This window comes from Zea mays, unplaced genomic scaffold, assembly GCF_902167145.1.
Source record: "Zea mays cultivar B73 unplaced genomic scaffold, Zm-B73-REFERENCE-NAM-5.0 scaffold_527, whole genome shotgun sequence".
Lineage (NCBI taxonomy): Eukaryota > Viridiplantae > Streptophyta > Magnoliopsida > Poales > Poaceae > Zea > Zea mays.
The window spans coordinates 210-15,187 of NW_023367176.1; the positions used below are offsets into that span (position 1 = coordinate 210).

General features: G+C 46.3%; 2 protein-coding genes across 5 annotated transcripts; one reads left to right on the top strand and one right to left on the bottom strand.

Annotated features, from left to right (window-relative positions):
- Positions 1-1,341: 1,341 nt before the first annotated feature.
- On the top strand, positions 1,342-3,425 carry LOC103629673 (uncharacterized). 4 transcript variants are annotated; one of them, XM_008650783.4, is made up of 4 exons: positions 1,342-1,451; positions 1,597-1,713; positions 1,848-2,124; positions 2,202-3,425. In XM_008650783.4, exon 4 carries the CDS (start codon positions 2,220-2,222, stop codon positions 3,357-3,359), a length of 1,140 nt encoding a protein of 379 aa, XP_008649005.1. In that variant the 5' UTR covers positions 1,342-1,451; positions 1,597-1,713; positions 1,848-2,124; positions 2,202-2,219; the 3' UTR covers positions 3,360-3,425. The 4 variants fall into 4 exon arrangements, with proteins under 4 accessions (XP_008649005.1, XP_035819787.1, XP_035819788.1 ...); XM_035963894.1 differs by having other exon boundaries at positions 1,597-2,124; XM_035963895.1 differs by having other exon boundaries at positions 1,597-2,124; positions 2,205-3,425.
- Positions 3,426-9,961: 6,536 nt separating this feature from the next.
- Positions 9,962-13,956, bottom strand: LOC103631243 (phosphoglucomutase, cytoplasmic 2-like). The gene is given in 16 exon segments (XM_020540025.2): positions 9,962-10,498; positions 10,732-10,864; positions 11,046-11,122; positions 11,212-11,387; positions 11,654-11,735; positions 11,807-11,870; positions 12,208-12,303; positions 12,401-12,558; positions 12,633-12,732; positions 12,817-12,835; positions 12,838-12,875; positions 13,006-13,106; positions 13,196-13,315; positions 13,403-13,465; positions 13,582-13,695; positions 13,893-13,956. Coding segments are annotated over 15 exon segments (1,866 nt in total). The 5' UTR covers positions 13,684-13,695; positions 13,893-13,956.
- Positions 13,957-14,978: the final 1,022 nt, after the last annotated feature.

The window sequence follows — 14,978 nt, forward strand, 5'->3', positions numbered from 1 at the left end:
TCTACCCAAGCTGGTCGGGAATGGTCATGCGGAAACAACGATCTGCACCGAACTATCCATCCATCTCATACGTACAATTAACCCGGATAAGGTCAATCTCACATCTCAAGATACTCAGCTCTGAGGGGCATGGGTTTCATAACTACTAGGAGAAATCTTCTGAATTGGAATGTAAGGTAATTTCGGTCAGTAAAAAAGGAGTAGGTTTAAGACGTTTTAAACGCGAGAACGCAGAACTGGATACACTGGCAAAAAAAGTCAATACAGGTAAGACTTTCGAAAGTGCTTGACTAATGACAGTTTTTCCCGCACCCAAATGCTCCAGGAATAGCACACATGTCCCTCCAAGCACCGAGCCCGGGAAACAATGCGTCGAGCACGTGCTGAAACCAGTTACAGAAGATGTTGAGATTTGCTTCACCTGGAGCATGGTAAATTGCCTTTTTTTCTATGCCCTGAGATTCCAATTCCAGTACTGTATCCTGCGTTTGTAGCAAACACGACAGCAGAAGACGGATCAACCAAATTTGAGCAAAAAATAAATTAAATTGTAGCAGAAAAGGGCTTAATATATACTAACCTGCAAATTGTACTGACCAGCAGCATATGGGCAATGCAGCTTATTTTCCCCCATAGAACCAGGAGGAAGGGCAACATGGTGTTGCATCGGTGTATTCTTAAATACAGTCTGCAAGATAATCGTCGATATGATTGTGCGTGTTAGGCATTGCGTCACTGGACAGAGTAATCAGAAAACTTCAGCAATATAATTTAATAAATTAAAAACAGGAAACTAATTTCTTTGTACTCACAGCATATAGATCACCATTCATCACTCGTGATGGCATCTCCTACGCAGTGGCCAAGCTAGAGCAAACCATAGGAGGGTGACAAATGCCTTGAGAGCGCATAATAGTAACTTATAGATGATGCATATCTGGTGAAAAATTAGTCTATATTACTAATTTTTCAAATTTTCGTGGGTGCATAATAATTACTTATAGATGATGCATATCTGGTGAAAAATTGGTCGATATCACTAATTTTTCAAAGTTTCATATACGCCCCTGCTCCTACGCCTGAAATAAATGACTAAAATTAGTGCTCTTTTTGTACATGAAAAAACTTGAAAACGAAGTACGTAGGTGTCGTGCTTAGATCTTAGAGAAACTCCAATAGTTTTCTAAAACAACTCTCTAAATCTTAGCTTGTGTGAACCCTCAGCAAAAAGACTTGGTGATATGGTTCATCTTGTCTGATATGCATATAAAATAACCCACAAAGCTTCAGGAATATAAAATCAACGTAATATGTTCTTTATATCTTCCTTACATTATTTTTTTAATATATGTCGTTGGGTCACCCTCTAACTTCTGCATCCAGCAGGTTTTGGTTTAGCTTCTCATCTCGGCGTTCTTGCAGACATTCCTACTATTGGAGTTGGAAAAAATGTAGGTTACTTCACTGCAGTAGTGCAGTTTCAACTCACAAGTAGATCTATAAATATCCAGCTGTTGAGAATATTGTCACCGAATTCAATTTCTCAGTGTTCCCCTTCTTTCAGAGAAGACTAATCCCAACGTTTCAACTGCATAGCTACATCAGGTAGATGGCCTTAACCAATCAGAAGTTAGAAGACTGCTCGGATCAAAAGAGAACTGCAACAGGGAACTGGTTTTGTTGACGGGACAGTCTGGGACAAAATGGGGCATGGTAATATTGTCGTAGTCGAGTTTTCAGAATCAGAAACAAATATGTAACATGATAGAATTGTCACTTGCGAGGTTGCCGCACCGTAGTTTGTAAAACAGACCGATGATTTCTCTGAATTTGTAAAACATCACCAGGCAAATAACCGACAGCAGTTAATGGCGGCGTCGGCCCAACTGAGCCCGCATCAGAGGACGCGCAGAAATCGCCTCCTGATTTTGTGCGTGGTTGTTTGGGCGGGGCGTGCAATTCCCCGATTCGAGCGGAACTCCTCCCATCCGATCCGGCGGCGGAGGACAATATAAAAGCGAGCCAATCGGCGTCTAGCTGTAGCACCTCTGCGTCCTCAAGATTAGAGATCCATTAGCTGTAGCACCTCTGCCTCCCACGAATCGATTCGACGACATCTTGCTGGTGAGCTATCCCCAATGTACAAAATACCTGTTTTGCTTAGATTTTATACTTACGCTTGCGATTTTGAATCATGGCAGCAGGTACAACCTACCATCATGGTGGGCATGCTATTGAACGCCGGCCGCAGCAATGGCCGCGGCGGCAGGAGGACTAGCATCCAGTCACCACCGCAGGTCCTCTCCTCTGTTCCCTTACTCGTCTACGAGTACGAGGATCCCGCCGTTGTTCATCCAGCAGGCTCTACTCCTACCGCTGCCGCAAAGATGCTCATGTACAGCCTGCCTGAGCGGAGCATCGTCTACACGCACGACAGCAGGCCTCAGGCCATGGAGGGCAACTTCTTCAGCACGCCTCAAGGCTGGCTGGTCATCCTTGGACAAGTGACGTCGGAGGCCTCCATGTGGCATCCGCTCACCGGAGAGACCATCACCCTCCCACCCATACACGACGACCACTACATCCCCACCAACTGCAAGTGCCTGCTCACCCACAACTCCGCCGCCCACCCGGACTGCGCCGTGGTGCTCCTCGACGTCGCCGATCCTCTCATGTGGTTCTGCCGTGTCAATGGCGGGGCTGACCGGAGGTGGGGACAGCACACCTACGACATTGGCAACTACGAGTTCCTCGATGAGTTCCGCACCCCCTCTACGCCCACCAAGAAAGTCATCGGAAGCGTCGCCGCGCTTAAAGGGAAGCTGCATTTTTGCTTCATGGAATCGCACCAAAACAAGATGTGCGTCGTTAACTTAGATTTCCCGTCCGATCATGGCCACCCTCCCACAGCAGAGTTCCACGAGTTTGATGTCTCCCCAGAGTTCGGCATCAAGTTTCCTGACGGCATCTGCTCCATCCACTTGGTAGAGTCCATGGACGAGCTTTTTGCCGTCTGCGTCTTCTATGTCGGTTTTGATCCCACCAACGTCAGTGCTGCTCGAATCTTCAAGATGGAGGACTCCTGCGGCGAGGAAACCGTGGCCTGGCACCGGGTGGATGATATCGGTGACAGGGCTTTTCTCTTGACCGGCACCAACATGGCAACTTGGTGCTCTGCAAGCACCAATAACCTCAAAGGCAGCACCCTCTATTTCTTCTTAGACTTCTTACTTGGCGACAGGGATCTATACATCTATGATGTCCAGGAGCAGTCCATGGAGACTGTCCAGGTTCACGACCAGCTAGATTCTAAGGTCGTGCACACAGAACCATACTGGATTAATGTACCTCCGTTTTAGTATTAGCCCATTACATTATATTCTACTATTTTAGTTAATATAGCTTCCTGCTACTCTTTTAGTTAATATTGATTCAGTAAAAATAAATAAATAATTTGCTCCGGTTTTGCCACTATTCTTTCGTGTATGGATGGCTGAGTTGGATGACCTGAATGCATGTATGCATGATTCAGCCAGCCTACAAGGATTATATGCATCAGAAGTAGGGTTGCACTTCTAATGAGGCAGGCCTTGATATATGCATGATTCTACCTGCAGAAGCTCCAAAAACAACGGCAGTGACAAGGCTTCCTGTTTCCTGAAGCAACTTTTACAAACTGGGATCCTGACCATCTTGCTTGCTGTTATGCTGTAGTCCAGTTTTCAGAACATTAAGCGACTCTTTTTTTCTGTACAGTTTTCTATAACAGTAGTTGAAACATGTGATAGAATTCTCGGTTTTGTCACCCGCGAGAGGTTACCGTCGTTTGTAAAAACAGAAAAATCTTTGAGAGAGATTCATGATTATCTATAAGCCTTTTTAATCTCCATTATTAAATTATTACTAGATGCTTGAGGATCGTCTCAAAATAGTTTGATTTATTTCTGTAACATATACGATATCATGCGGACTATTGCACATAAAAAATTGAGCCAAAAACTCAAGATACGCACGAGTAGAGATAAAAAAATGAAGGTTTGATTTAAATTATTACTAGATGTTTGATTTATTTTAATCCAAGCAGGCTCCTTTCGCGCATTCGCTGGGCTCTGGCCTCTGGCAAAGCTACGAGCCCGCCTCTTCGCCCTTTTCTGCTCGCTTTCGCTTCGCCGTTCCAACGCGCTCACGGAAAATAAAGGCCAAGAAGGTGATGGTAGTGGAGTAAAAACACGCGGGGGGAGAGCGACAAGGTTGGTAGAGGACGCGCACCCGGGGTGGAGTGGAGAGCAACAGGAGCTCCTGCGGCGAATTCGGGCCCCGAGTATGCCGGTTCAGGCGGCCGCCGGTGGAATTGTGCCAGTCGAGGTGGCCTGCTGGTGCGGCGGGAGTTTGCGAGTAGGGCGGTTCCGGTTTTGAGTGAGCAAAGGTGTTGTTGGGGGCGTGGATCTGGCCGGCGGCGGGCGATGGGAAGGAGGGACTAGGGCTCGATTGGAGGGAAAGGCGTGATCCATGGGCGGATGCTTCTCGCAGGAGGAGCACCGGCTCCAGAGCAGGCCAGGTTCGTGCTCTTTGCTTGTCCTAGTCCCCTCTCATGTCAGTGCGCGATGGGTCGCGCGTTTGAGGAGCGTGCGACCTCGCTGGCGTCGTACTCGCCCCCGCCCATTTTGGTGGAGTCGCCTCAAGGGGGAACAATAGATTTTGATTGTTTGGAATAGCCGACTGTAGCATGTTGCTGTTTCTGCTTGTGAGTTCATGTAAAAAGTGATGAGATGTGCCATGCATAGCCTTTTTGGCCCAAAAATTTTCCTGTCCAATGTTGTAGTTTCGTGCACAGCTCCACGTCCATACTATCGCACATTCCCGCATGTGTGTGGGCCTCACCGGTCATGGCCGGTGCGAGGAGAAGGGCACCTTGGATCTAAACGACGGAGCCTAGGGCGACCATGCTCGGCCATGACCATGGCCGGTGCGAGGAGAAGGGCATCGTGGGTGATGTTGTCGCCCACGATGAAGACACTTACAAAGTCAGGCACGGTCCAAACATCCATGTTGCTATCATGTTACTCTATAATATCTAGCTACCTACTCAAACGCTAAACCCATCAAGCTGCACCATAAGGGACATGCTCCCACGGCCTAGGCAGACCGTGCCAGTGGAATTACACGAGAGGTCACCGTTGTCGACGTCATAGCCAAACGCGATGTCGCCGACAAAGATGCTGGGCACACTAGGGCTAGAGGAGCAGAACATGAGCATCTCCTTTCTCATCACGCCAGTCGAGTTGATGTCGTCGCCATAAGCTTAGAGGTACCTACAGGTGAGCTACTGTGATGCAATTATGCCTACTCTAGATGGATAGGAGAGGATCGGTCAGGTTAGATAGGGCCTCTCGGGGCTAGACGATCGTACCATCGCTCCATACATGTGTCCACTATTGTCCCATTCTACACAACATGACAAAGGCAGGACCTGCCCTTTTTCTCCAGCAAGCCCCATGCTCCTCTAAATCTAGGACAAATGTAGCACCACCACCCTTGTACGAGAGACAAAGGAAAACCCGACGAATGGGCTACGAGGAACAAGGGTTGGCAAAAGTAGAGGGTACGAACGAAACTTCCATAGCATCGACCCATCCCGAAAACTTGCAGACGACACTATGCTACCAACTGCATGGTGCCCTTCGGTCAAGATCGGATACCCTCGGGATACGAAGCCCTGTTCTCGCGTAAGCAACAGAGAGTATTCTGATCTAAAAGTGCAACGACAAGTACGATGGCAAGTACAACTCACAATATCGACGCATTGCAAGATCTCATCAACGAAAGACCCTTTCTTTTTTACCTTTTACGTGTTCCTTGTAAGAGCTCTGTTCCTTGTAAGAGATCCTTTCTTGAGCTTTAAAAGGAAGGATCGATCTCAACCACAAGGGAGGATGTGAGACAAAAAAAGAGAGGAGTGAAAGTCACCTAGAGGGGGTGAATAGGGTGAATCTGAAATTTACAAACTTAATCACAACTACAAGTCGAGTTAGTGTTAGAAATAGAAACGAATCCGAGAGAGAGGGCGCAAAACAAATCGTGAGCGAATAAGAAGTGAGACACAAGGATTTGTTTTACCGAGGTTCGGTTCTCGCAAACCTACTCCCCGTTGAGGTGGTCACAAAGACCGGGTCTCTTTCAACCCTTTCCCTCTCTCAAATGGTCCCTCGGACCGAGTGAGCTTCTCTTCTCAATCAAACGGGAACAAACTTCCCCGCAAGGACCACCACACAATTGGTGTCTCTTGCCTTGGTTACAATTGAGTTGATCGCAAGAAAGAATGAGAGAAAGAAGCAATCCAAGCGCAAGAGCTCAAAAGAACACAACAAATCTCTCTCTCTAATCACTAGAGCTTTGTGTGGAGTTGGGAGAGGATTTGATCTATTTGGTTGTGTCTAGAATTGAATGCTAGAGCTCTTGTAAGTAGTTGGAAGGTGGAAAACTTGGATGACTTGAATGTGGGGGTGGTTGGGGTATTTATAGCCCCAACCACCAAACTTGATCGTTGGTGGAGGCTGCTGCCGACGGGCGCACCGGACAGTCCGGTGCGCCACCGGACACTGTCCGGTGCGTGAGCCACGTCACCAGGCCGTTGGGTTCCGACCGTTGGAGCTCTGTCTTGTGGGCCCGCCTGGCTGTCCGGTGGTGCACCGGACAGGCCCTGTAGGCTGTCCGGTGTGCCACCCATGCGTGCTCTGCTCCTCTGCGCGCGCAGGCACGCATTTAATGCGTTGCAGTCGACCGTTGCGCGCGAAGTAGTCGTTGCTCCGGTGTCACTGAGAGCACCTAGAGGGGGGGGGTGAATAGGTGATCCTGTAAAACTTGAACTTAATGCCACAAAAACTTGGTTAAGCGTTAGCACAGTATTGCCAAGTGGCTAGAGAAGAGTCTTAGCGAAACACAATAACCACAAGAGAATCAACACAGATAGACACAGTGGTTTATCCCGTGGTTCGGCCAAGTACAACACTTGCCTACTTCCACGTTGTGGCGTCCCAACGGACGAGGGTTGCAATCAACCCCTCTCAAGCGGTCCAAAGACCCACTTGAATACCACGGTGTTTGCTTTTCTTTTCTATATCCCGTTCACGAGGAATCTCCACAACTTGGAGTCTCCCGCCCTTACAAAGATGTTCACAAAGAAACACGGAGTAAGGGAGGGATTAGCAACTCACACAGGACACAAAGATCACAGCAAATACGCACACACAAGACCCAGACTTAAGCTCAAAAGACTAGCACACTAGAACGGAGCTTAAATCACTAGAATGTCGAACAAGTGCGCAAGAATGGAGTGTGAGTGATCAAGAGTGCTCAAGGAATGCTTGGTATTTCCCTCCATGCGCCTAGGGGTCCCTTTTATAGCCCCAAGGCAGCTAGGAGCCGTTGAGAGCAATTCGGGAAGGCAATTCTTGCCTTCTGTCGCCTAGCGCACCGGACAGTCCGGTGCACCACCGGACACTGTCCGGTGCGGATTTCCTTCCTTATTTGGCGAAGCCGACCGTTGGCAGCCTTGGAGCCGTTGGCGCACCGGACAGTCCGGTGCCCCCTCCCGACCGTTGGCTCGGCCACGTGTCTCGCGCGGATCGCGCAGCCGACCGTTGGCCCGGCCGACCGTTGGCTCACCGGACAGTCCAGTGAATTATAGCCGTACGCCGTTAATTTATTTCCGAGAGCGGCAAGTTCGCTTGAGCCAGCCTGGCACACCGGACATTGTCCGGTGCACCCAGATAGAGCTAGCTTTGGCTGAACAAGGCCATCTCTTCTCCAATTCGATTTCTCCTGTTTCCAGCACTTAGACACAATACATTAGTCACTAAAACAATGTACTAAGTCTGAGAAACATACCTTTATACTTGATTTGTACTTTGTCCACCATTTGACACTTAGGCACTTGTGTTGGACACTAAATCACCAAAACACTTAGAAATGGCCCAAGGGCACATTTCCCTTTCAATCTCCCCCTTTTTGGTGATTAATGCCAACACAACATAAAGCAAGTAGAACAAGTACAAAATCAATTCAAATAAGAACTCAAATTTGTTTTGAATCAAATTTGGCATATATGGATCATTCTTTGCCACCACTTGGTTTGTTTTTGCAAATCAAACTCAATTTCCTATCTCTAAGTCAAACGCACATGTTGAAACATAAAGAGAGATATTTCACGAAAAATTGATCAAGGATTCAAAAACTCCCCCTTTTTACCATAATTAAACCTTCTCCCCATAGGAGACCAACTTTCGACAATAAGAGCAATTAAGAGTATTTTGACAAACAAAAACTCTAACTCTATTATTTTCAAAATTCACAAGTGGTAGCCGATCCATTTATTGCTTTGGCCTTATTTTCTCCCCCTTTGGCATCAAGCACCAAAACGGGATCAATTTTGGCCCTTTAACCCCATTGCCTCACCAAAAATCTTCAACTAAGAGTAAAAGGCAATAAGAGTACTAAGATGAACTTAGAAGAAGTTACTCGTTCATCGGAGTGCAGTGGACGTCTTGCATGGTCCAAGTTCACCTTTTCCCTTTCAATCTCCTTTGAGACTAAATTAAGCAAACTCAAGCACACAGTTAGTCTCAAAGGGTCAAGTTGTAGCACATCTCCCCCTAAATTTGTGCATCACTTGCAAATGGACTTGTAAGGTCCGGGGAGTGCTTGTACAACTTGAGCACCATAAATAAACAACAAAATGCATAAGGAACATGATCAAAGGCATAAACACATGTATGCTATAAATCAATCCAAGTTCCGCGAATCTAAGACATTTAGCTCACTACGCAACTTGCAAAAGGTCTGCTCATCTAAAGGCTTGGTAAAGATATCGGCTAGCTGGTTCTCGGAGCTAACATGAAACACTTCGATATCTCCCTTTTGCTGGTGGTCTCTCAAAAAGTGATGTCGGATGTCTATGTGCTTTGTGTGGCTGTGTTCAACAGGATTATCCGCCATGCGGATAGCACTCTCATCTGTACTAACTATTAAGACTGGACTGTAGACTGCCCCCGCCTAAACTTCCCGCCGCGACCCCCGCCAACCGCCTGTCGCGACCCGTACGCCGCGACCCTCGCCCGCCGCCAACCGCCCGCTAGCTCGGGGCTGGAGGTTGCGGCCCAGGGAGCTGCCCTCCCCACCGGACGCGCCGCCCCGTGGCCCAACGTGCGTCGCCGGGCGCGGGGAGAACGCCAGTGCCGCCCTGCTCAACCTCGTCGGCGCCCAGGTCTTCTTCCTCCCAGACGACTGCGTCTCCTTCCGTCAACCGTCAGTGCCTCTGTAGCCGCGGGTGCGGCCCCCTAGCTCGCCCCCACGCCGACGCGGGCGCAACCTCCAGCCCCATTTTCATCTCCTACCTCGCGCTCCCTAGATCCAACGCGTCGCCACCGTCCAGGGGCCGCCACGACGCCCGAATCCCCTGTCGGCGCGGCCGCCCCACCCCTCCGGTGACCACGCCGTCGACCTCGGATCTGGCATGGCGCCCCTCCTCTCCTTGGCGACGCCGTTACCCCCCCCCCCCCACACACACACGGCATCGAACGCCTTGGCGACCTGCTCGACCACGGCTGGGCGTGGCCCGATCGCCAGTTCACAGCAGCCGGATTCGACGATGTCGTCCTCCTGTGGGAGGGAGACGACGAGCCGACGGGGGCGGTGAGGGCGAGGAGGATGGGGCCAAGAGGAGGACAGACCGGATTACCGGACTCGACGCCGCTTCCCCCTGCGCGCATCGCGCCTGCTCTCCCGAGCCTGCCCCCCGACGCACCGACGCGCAATCGCGCGACCCCCAAGGCCGATGTTTCGTGGCTACAGAGGTGGGCGCCCTACGACCTCGACCCCTCCCATCCTACGGCAGCTCTGGCCCCCATCCCGTTCCTGACCAAGTCCATCGACCGCATCGGCCACCGCCTCTGCAACCTCGCCCTCAATCCTGAAGTTGACAAATTTGTGAAGCATGGAATCCACAAGTGCCACCCTCAGTCCTGTTGTAGAAACAAGAAATGGTCATACTACACTGTTGAATGTTGATGGAAGCAAAATCACAGCGTTCACAAGGTAATGTTGCTAGCCATGCTGTTGGGTTATCTGAATCCTCCAGCCAGCCCACCGTTTCTACTGTTTGCAAGCCAACAGCCGGCCATATTTGTGCTGATGAGGATACGAGGCAGAGGTCTTGTGATACTAATGAATCTTGCGGTGCATTACCAAGTTCCTCCAATCCTACAGTTGAACCTTTGCCTTCAAATTCTCTGGGGAATGCTATTGTTGATGGTATGTCACAAGGAAGTGCTGAAATGGACTGTTCAGATGATGATGTTAATACTGTTTCACGAATTCCAACTACCAGTGGAGCAAGGGCCTCCTGTGAATCCCTGCCGGTCTTGGAGGAATCCTTCTCGTATTGCTCGATGTAGACACGGATGGTGGCACCAACAGAACCGGTTCCGGAGAGACGGAACACCTAGAACGCCAAAAATCCATGTTAGCTCACCAGCACAACTTGTGGCCAGTATGATATAGTCAGATATCTCAAATATATCCATGACCAAGGCTCAGACTTATCATGTACTGACTGATAATATTGCAAAAAAAAAGATGTACAGTTGACCGCGGAACAAGGTTTTCACCCCAGACCCTTTGTTTTGGTTCAAGACATAAAATAGAGGATATCTGAAACAATACAGGTCTACATACCAGTCGTGAACCATCTCCGAAGAGGTATCGGATGCCCTGGTTCTTGGACACAGAGCCATCAACATGATCCTTGTACTCAAACTCGACAGCTGCAACTACTTCAGAAACATCAGACCGGATCTCCTTGATCAACCTGACAAAGAGATACTTTAGACATGGTTCTAAAAAGTTCAAGTTTGCGATTGCTTGAATTGATATATACACAGGAGTACTATCATAATTTTTTGAAGTTGATATATACACGGGAGTACTTGGACATGGTTCTAAAAAGTTCAGGTTTGAGATTCATGTACATTTGAAAAAGTTCCACTTACTTGTTAACATCAGAAAGTGATGACTGCATGCTTACTAGGTTTGCCATCAGCTCCTTAGCAGCCCCAGCATCGACATTCTTCATAAACAAACTAATGTATTTAGAATGATATATATCTGAAACATGTGGTACATATATGCAAGGCACATGTGAAAAAAAGGAAGTACCTCATAGTCATATCGTGAGTAATAATGGCGACCATATGTGGCCCAATGCTGACGGACAATATCTTCAACAGTGACAAGCTTATCTCCTCCAAGGTTGTCCTTATTCTTGAAAGCAATAATAGAAAGCCATGCAAGCACAGCCCAGATGCCATCTTTCTCACGAATGTGGTCAGACCCTAGCCAAAGTAGTACATATAAACATCTCAATAATGTATATACCAAATACCAACAAGTCCTTGATTTTACTATGGGTTGGATTCATGACCACCAACTCAATAAAAGGGCGAGAGAGCTCACTGTCAGAACACAAGAAGTGATTTGCCCCATTCATATACCACATGATAACACAATTTACCCATCTAACATGACAATACAAGAGGTGGTGACATGTTTACTATGTGATTGGCATGTATAGAAATGATAGCCAGAAGCCAAATATTACCAGTGCCAAAGCTTTCTTCACCACAGATTGAGCACATTCCAGCATCCATCAAATTCCCAAAAAAATTCCACCCAGTAGGCACCTGAAACATGTTTTTTATGTTAGATTTATCTGGCATTCAAAATCTTGCAAACCAAAGTTTTAACACTTTACCTCAAAGAACTTGAGATTCAAATTCTTTGCAACAACATCAAGGGCAGCTGATGTTGGCATGCTCCTGCATTTACAACATTGGATTGTCGTAAGTAGCCTATCAGTGCATAGAGAATTTTTAAATGCATCTAAGGTCAGATAGCTGCATACAAGTGGGGATCAAAAGGTTGGCATTAGCAGAAACTGTGTTCCAGATGGTATTATTGCTGATATGTTAAGCAGATTTATTGAGCAGAACGCTGCCGAACTTAAACAGATGCAGAACCAATGTAGAGGGAAACATGCATTTTTATTGCAGACTGCAGTGGTGCTTACCGCTTGGTGCCTACAGTGAGAGTTCTTACAATAAAAATATATCTAGATGTTATATTAGCAGCACAATATGGAGGAGAGCTTTTTACCTGGCAACTCCCTTCAGGCCAGAAGCAAAGTAAGGAATTGATTGAACAGCATTGGCCGCGATAATGGCAACAGAGTCTGATGGTGTCACAAAGAATCTATAACAAGGCAAAGGGGAAGCATCATGAATTCCTTGAGCTTATCTAGAATCCAAAACAAATTTTCTACATAATAAGATACTTGTACAGATCATACCTTTTACCCAGAATCATGTTGCGGTCAGCATCTCCATCAGCTGCAGCACCAAATTCAGGAGGTTCAACATTTGAGGATGACTTTCCAAGACCCATCCGTTCAACCAACTCTTTTGCATAGGTGAGGTTAGGATCCGGATGACCACCTCCAAAGTCCTCCTGCAAAAACAAAAGTGATGAATTCCCAAGCCATATTTTAAGTAGAAACTTGTGACAATAGAAAAACTCATTACTTTTGGGACACAATTCAACAGTGAGCTTTCATCAGCACCAAGCTCTTCCACAAAGATGTGTTTGGCATAAGCTCCAGCAACACCATGGAGCACATCATAACTGTAAGTGCAAAGAAAGATTTTGGATGTGTTACAATAATACTATTACGGTAATGTTAACATGGTTGCAGTCATAGATGAATACCAGAATGTAAACTTTGGGAGGTCAGCAGCTTTTTTATTGCTTCGAAGTCAAAAATTGTCCTGAAATTGATGGTGGTAATTAAATCATTAAGTTCCCTTGCTACATAACATGATCCAAGTAACAAGTAATGATATAAAGCATGGAATCCTCACTTCAATGAAACGAAACAGGAAAGAACAAGCTACTCACTTCATTAACTTTATGTAATTTACACTAGAGTCAAAGACATCCACATCAAAGGGGCCTTCGGGTCCACTGAAACTGGTGACACCGACAACAGAAATATCAACCTGCAGTAGTAAAGTGGGAGAAAATGAATATTCCACTAACCTGTCAAAGAAACAGAGAAAATACTTGGCAGGTTGGCACTGAATCATACATCTGGAAGGTCTTCAGAGATGAGGTATTCAGAGATTGTCGTTGTATTAGAGAAAATCTTGTCGGTAACGGATTCAGGGGCAGGTCCACCATTTCCCATATTGTATTTGATACCGAAGTCCTGGAAAGTTCAGTGAGGCGTATTCAATAACATAGAGCATGTGTGGCACTTGATTTGCAACAAAGATACTAGCAGTAAACTTGGTACCTCCTTAGGACCACCTGGGTTATGGCTCGCTGTCAAGATGAAGGCACCAGTAGCCTTTGATCCCTTTTGTTCATGTGTTTATAAACCAACAGTCAGGTTATTCATTAGACATTATAAAGGAATAACAAGTAAATATTCATACTGCTAAAGACTGTCCTTCATTAAGAAATCAAACTTACATCTGCACCAATTCTTTCACGGATGACAGCAGATACAACAGGAGTAGACATGAGACTGTTTTGTCCAACCCAAACACGTCTTACTCCATTGGCAGCAGCCATTTTTGTTATGATCTGTAACAAGCAAAATCAATGGGATTCTATGTAGCTCATGAACACCAAGTCTATTAAAAAACTCAACCTCAGGGAGAAGACAACAATGTTACATCTGCATCGGAATTTAAGTCTACAATAGCTACTATCAAAGCAGTATAAAAATTATAAAATGGGGTTAGAAAATATATAAGGGAGATGGTACTGTTCTAAATCACCTGAACAACATCTTTTGAGAAATAGCGGCCATCACCAGAGACAACAATGGTTGCACCTATAAGAAAGGAAAGGAGACATGACTAATTAGCAACAACTGCAGAGAGAGAACGGAGGTCATAAAAAATGGTCTCCAACAATATCCATTTACAAACATAGTTGTTTCATAAACTAAATTATTTGAAAGGAATCAAAGTTATATGATATGATCATTTTAGAATTTGCATGATTAAGAGAGCTGACACAATTAGATAAGGACATGAACACATATGAAATTTTACCAGTTATATTTACCAGTCATCCATGAAAATTTAAAATGACAAAGATGTCATATATAGAAAGGAAAAAAACAAGAAACTACCAATATACTCACTATCGGAAACTTCACACAAACAACATCATACCCCATACATCAACTTCATTCTTCAACTCCATATTAACTGTACTGCCATGAGGCCTTGACACCAAGACTACGGCCCCATCACACACTGTGACCCCACATGACAGTTATTTGTGCCCCAACGACCAGTCAAACCCAAGAGTCCACGGCCACGCACCGACTCTTAGAGACGAAAGTCTTGAGCCATCCCATCCGTCCACTCATCCTACCAACGGCGCGGATCCCTCCTCTCTCGACGCCAGCCAGATCCGCCCTCCACTCAGGGAAAAAATTCCCGTCTTCTCCACTCCACCAGTCCACCTGCATCCGTCCACCTGCTATCACATGGTACCACATCGCTCGCTGAATGATGACGAGCGACCGAGCAAGCTATAAAAAAGAGGTCGGACTTATTTTCAACTCATAACTTTATTTTGGTCTTTTGGCTGAGATAAAATGTAATATTTGTTCTCACCAATTTATTATCTGATATGCGAATCATGTTCACTTCGATACTAAATTTATTTTTTTATAAATATCAAATATGATTGTGTGTCGTCGCAGCGTACGAGTGCTGTAGTAGTAAGAGATTAAAGATCACATCTCTTTTCTACTATATTAAAGTACCAGTTTTAACTTTAATACGATTATATGTTTCCTTGTCACGAGCAATTGCGAGAGGTAAAGGTACTTACAGCAAGAGAAATGA

Excerpts from the sequence above, each read along its gene's own strand:
- LOC103629673 (XM_035963894.1), top strand. The coding sequence starts at position 2,220 with ATGGTGGGCATGCTATTGAACGCCGGCCGCAGCAATGGCCGCGGCGGC.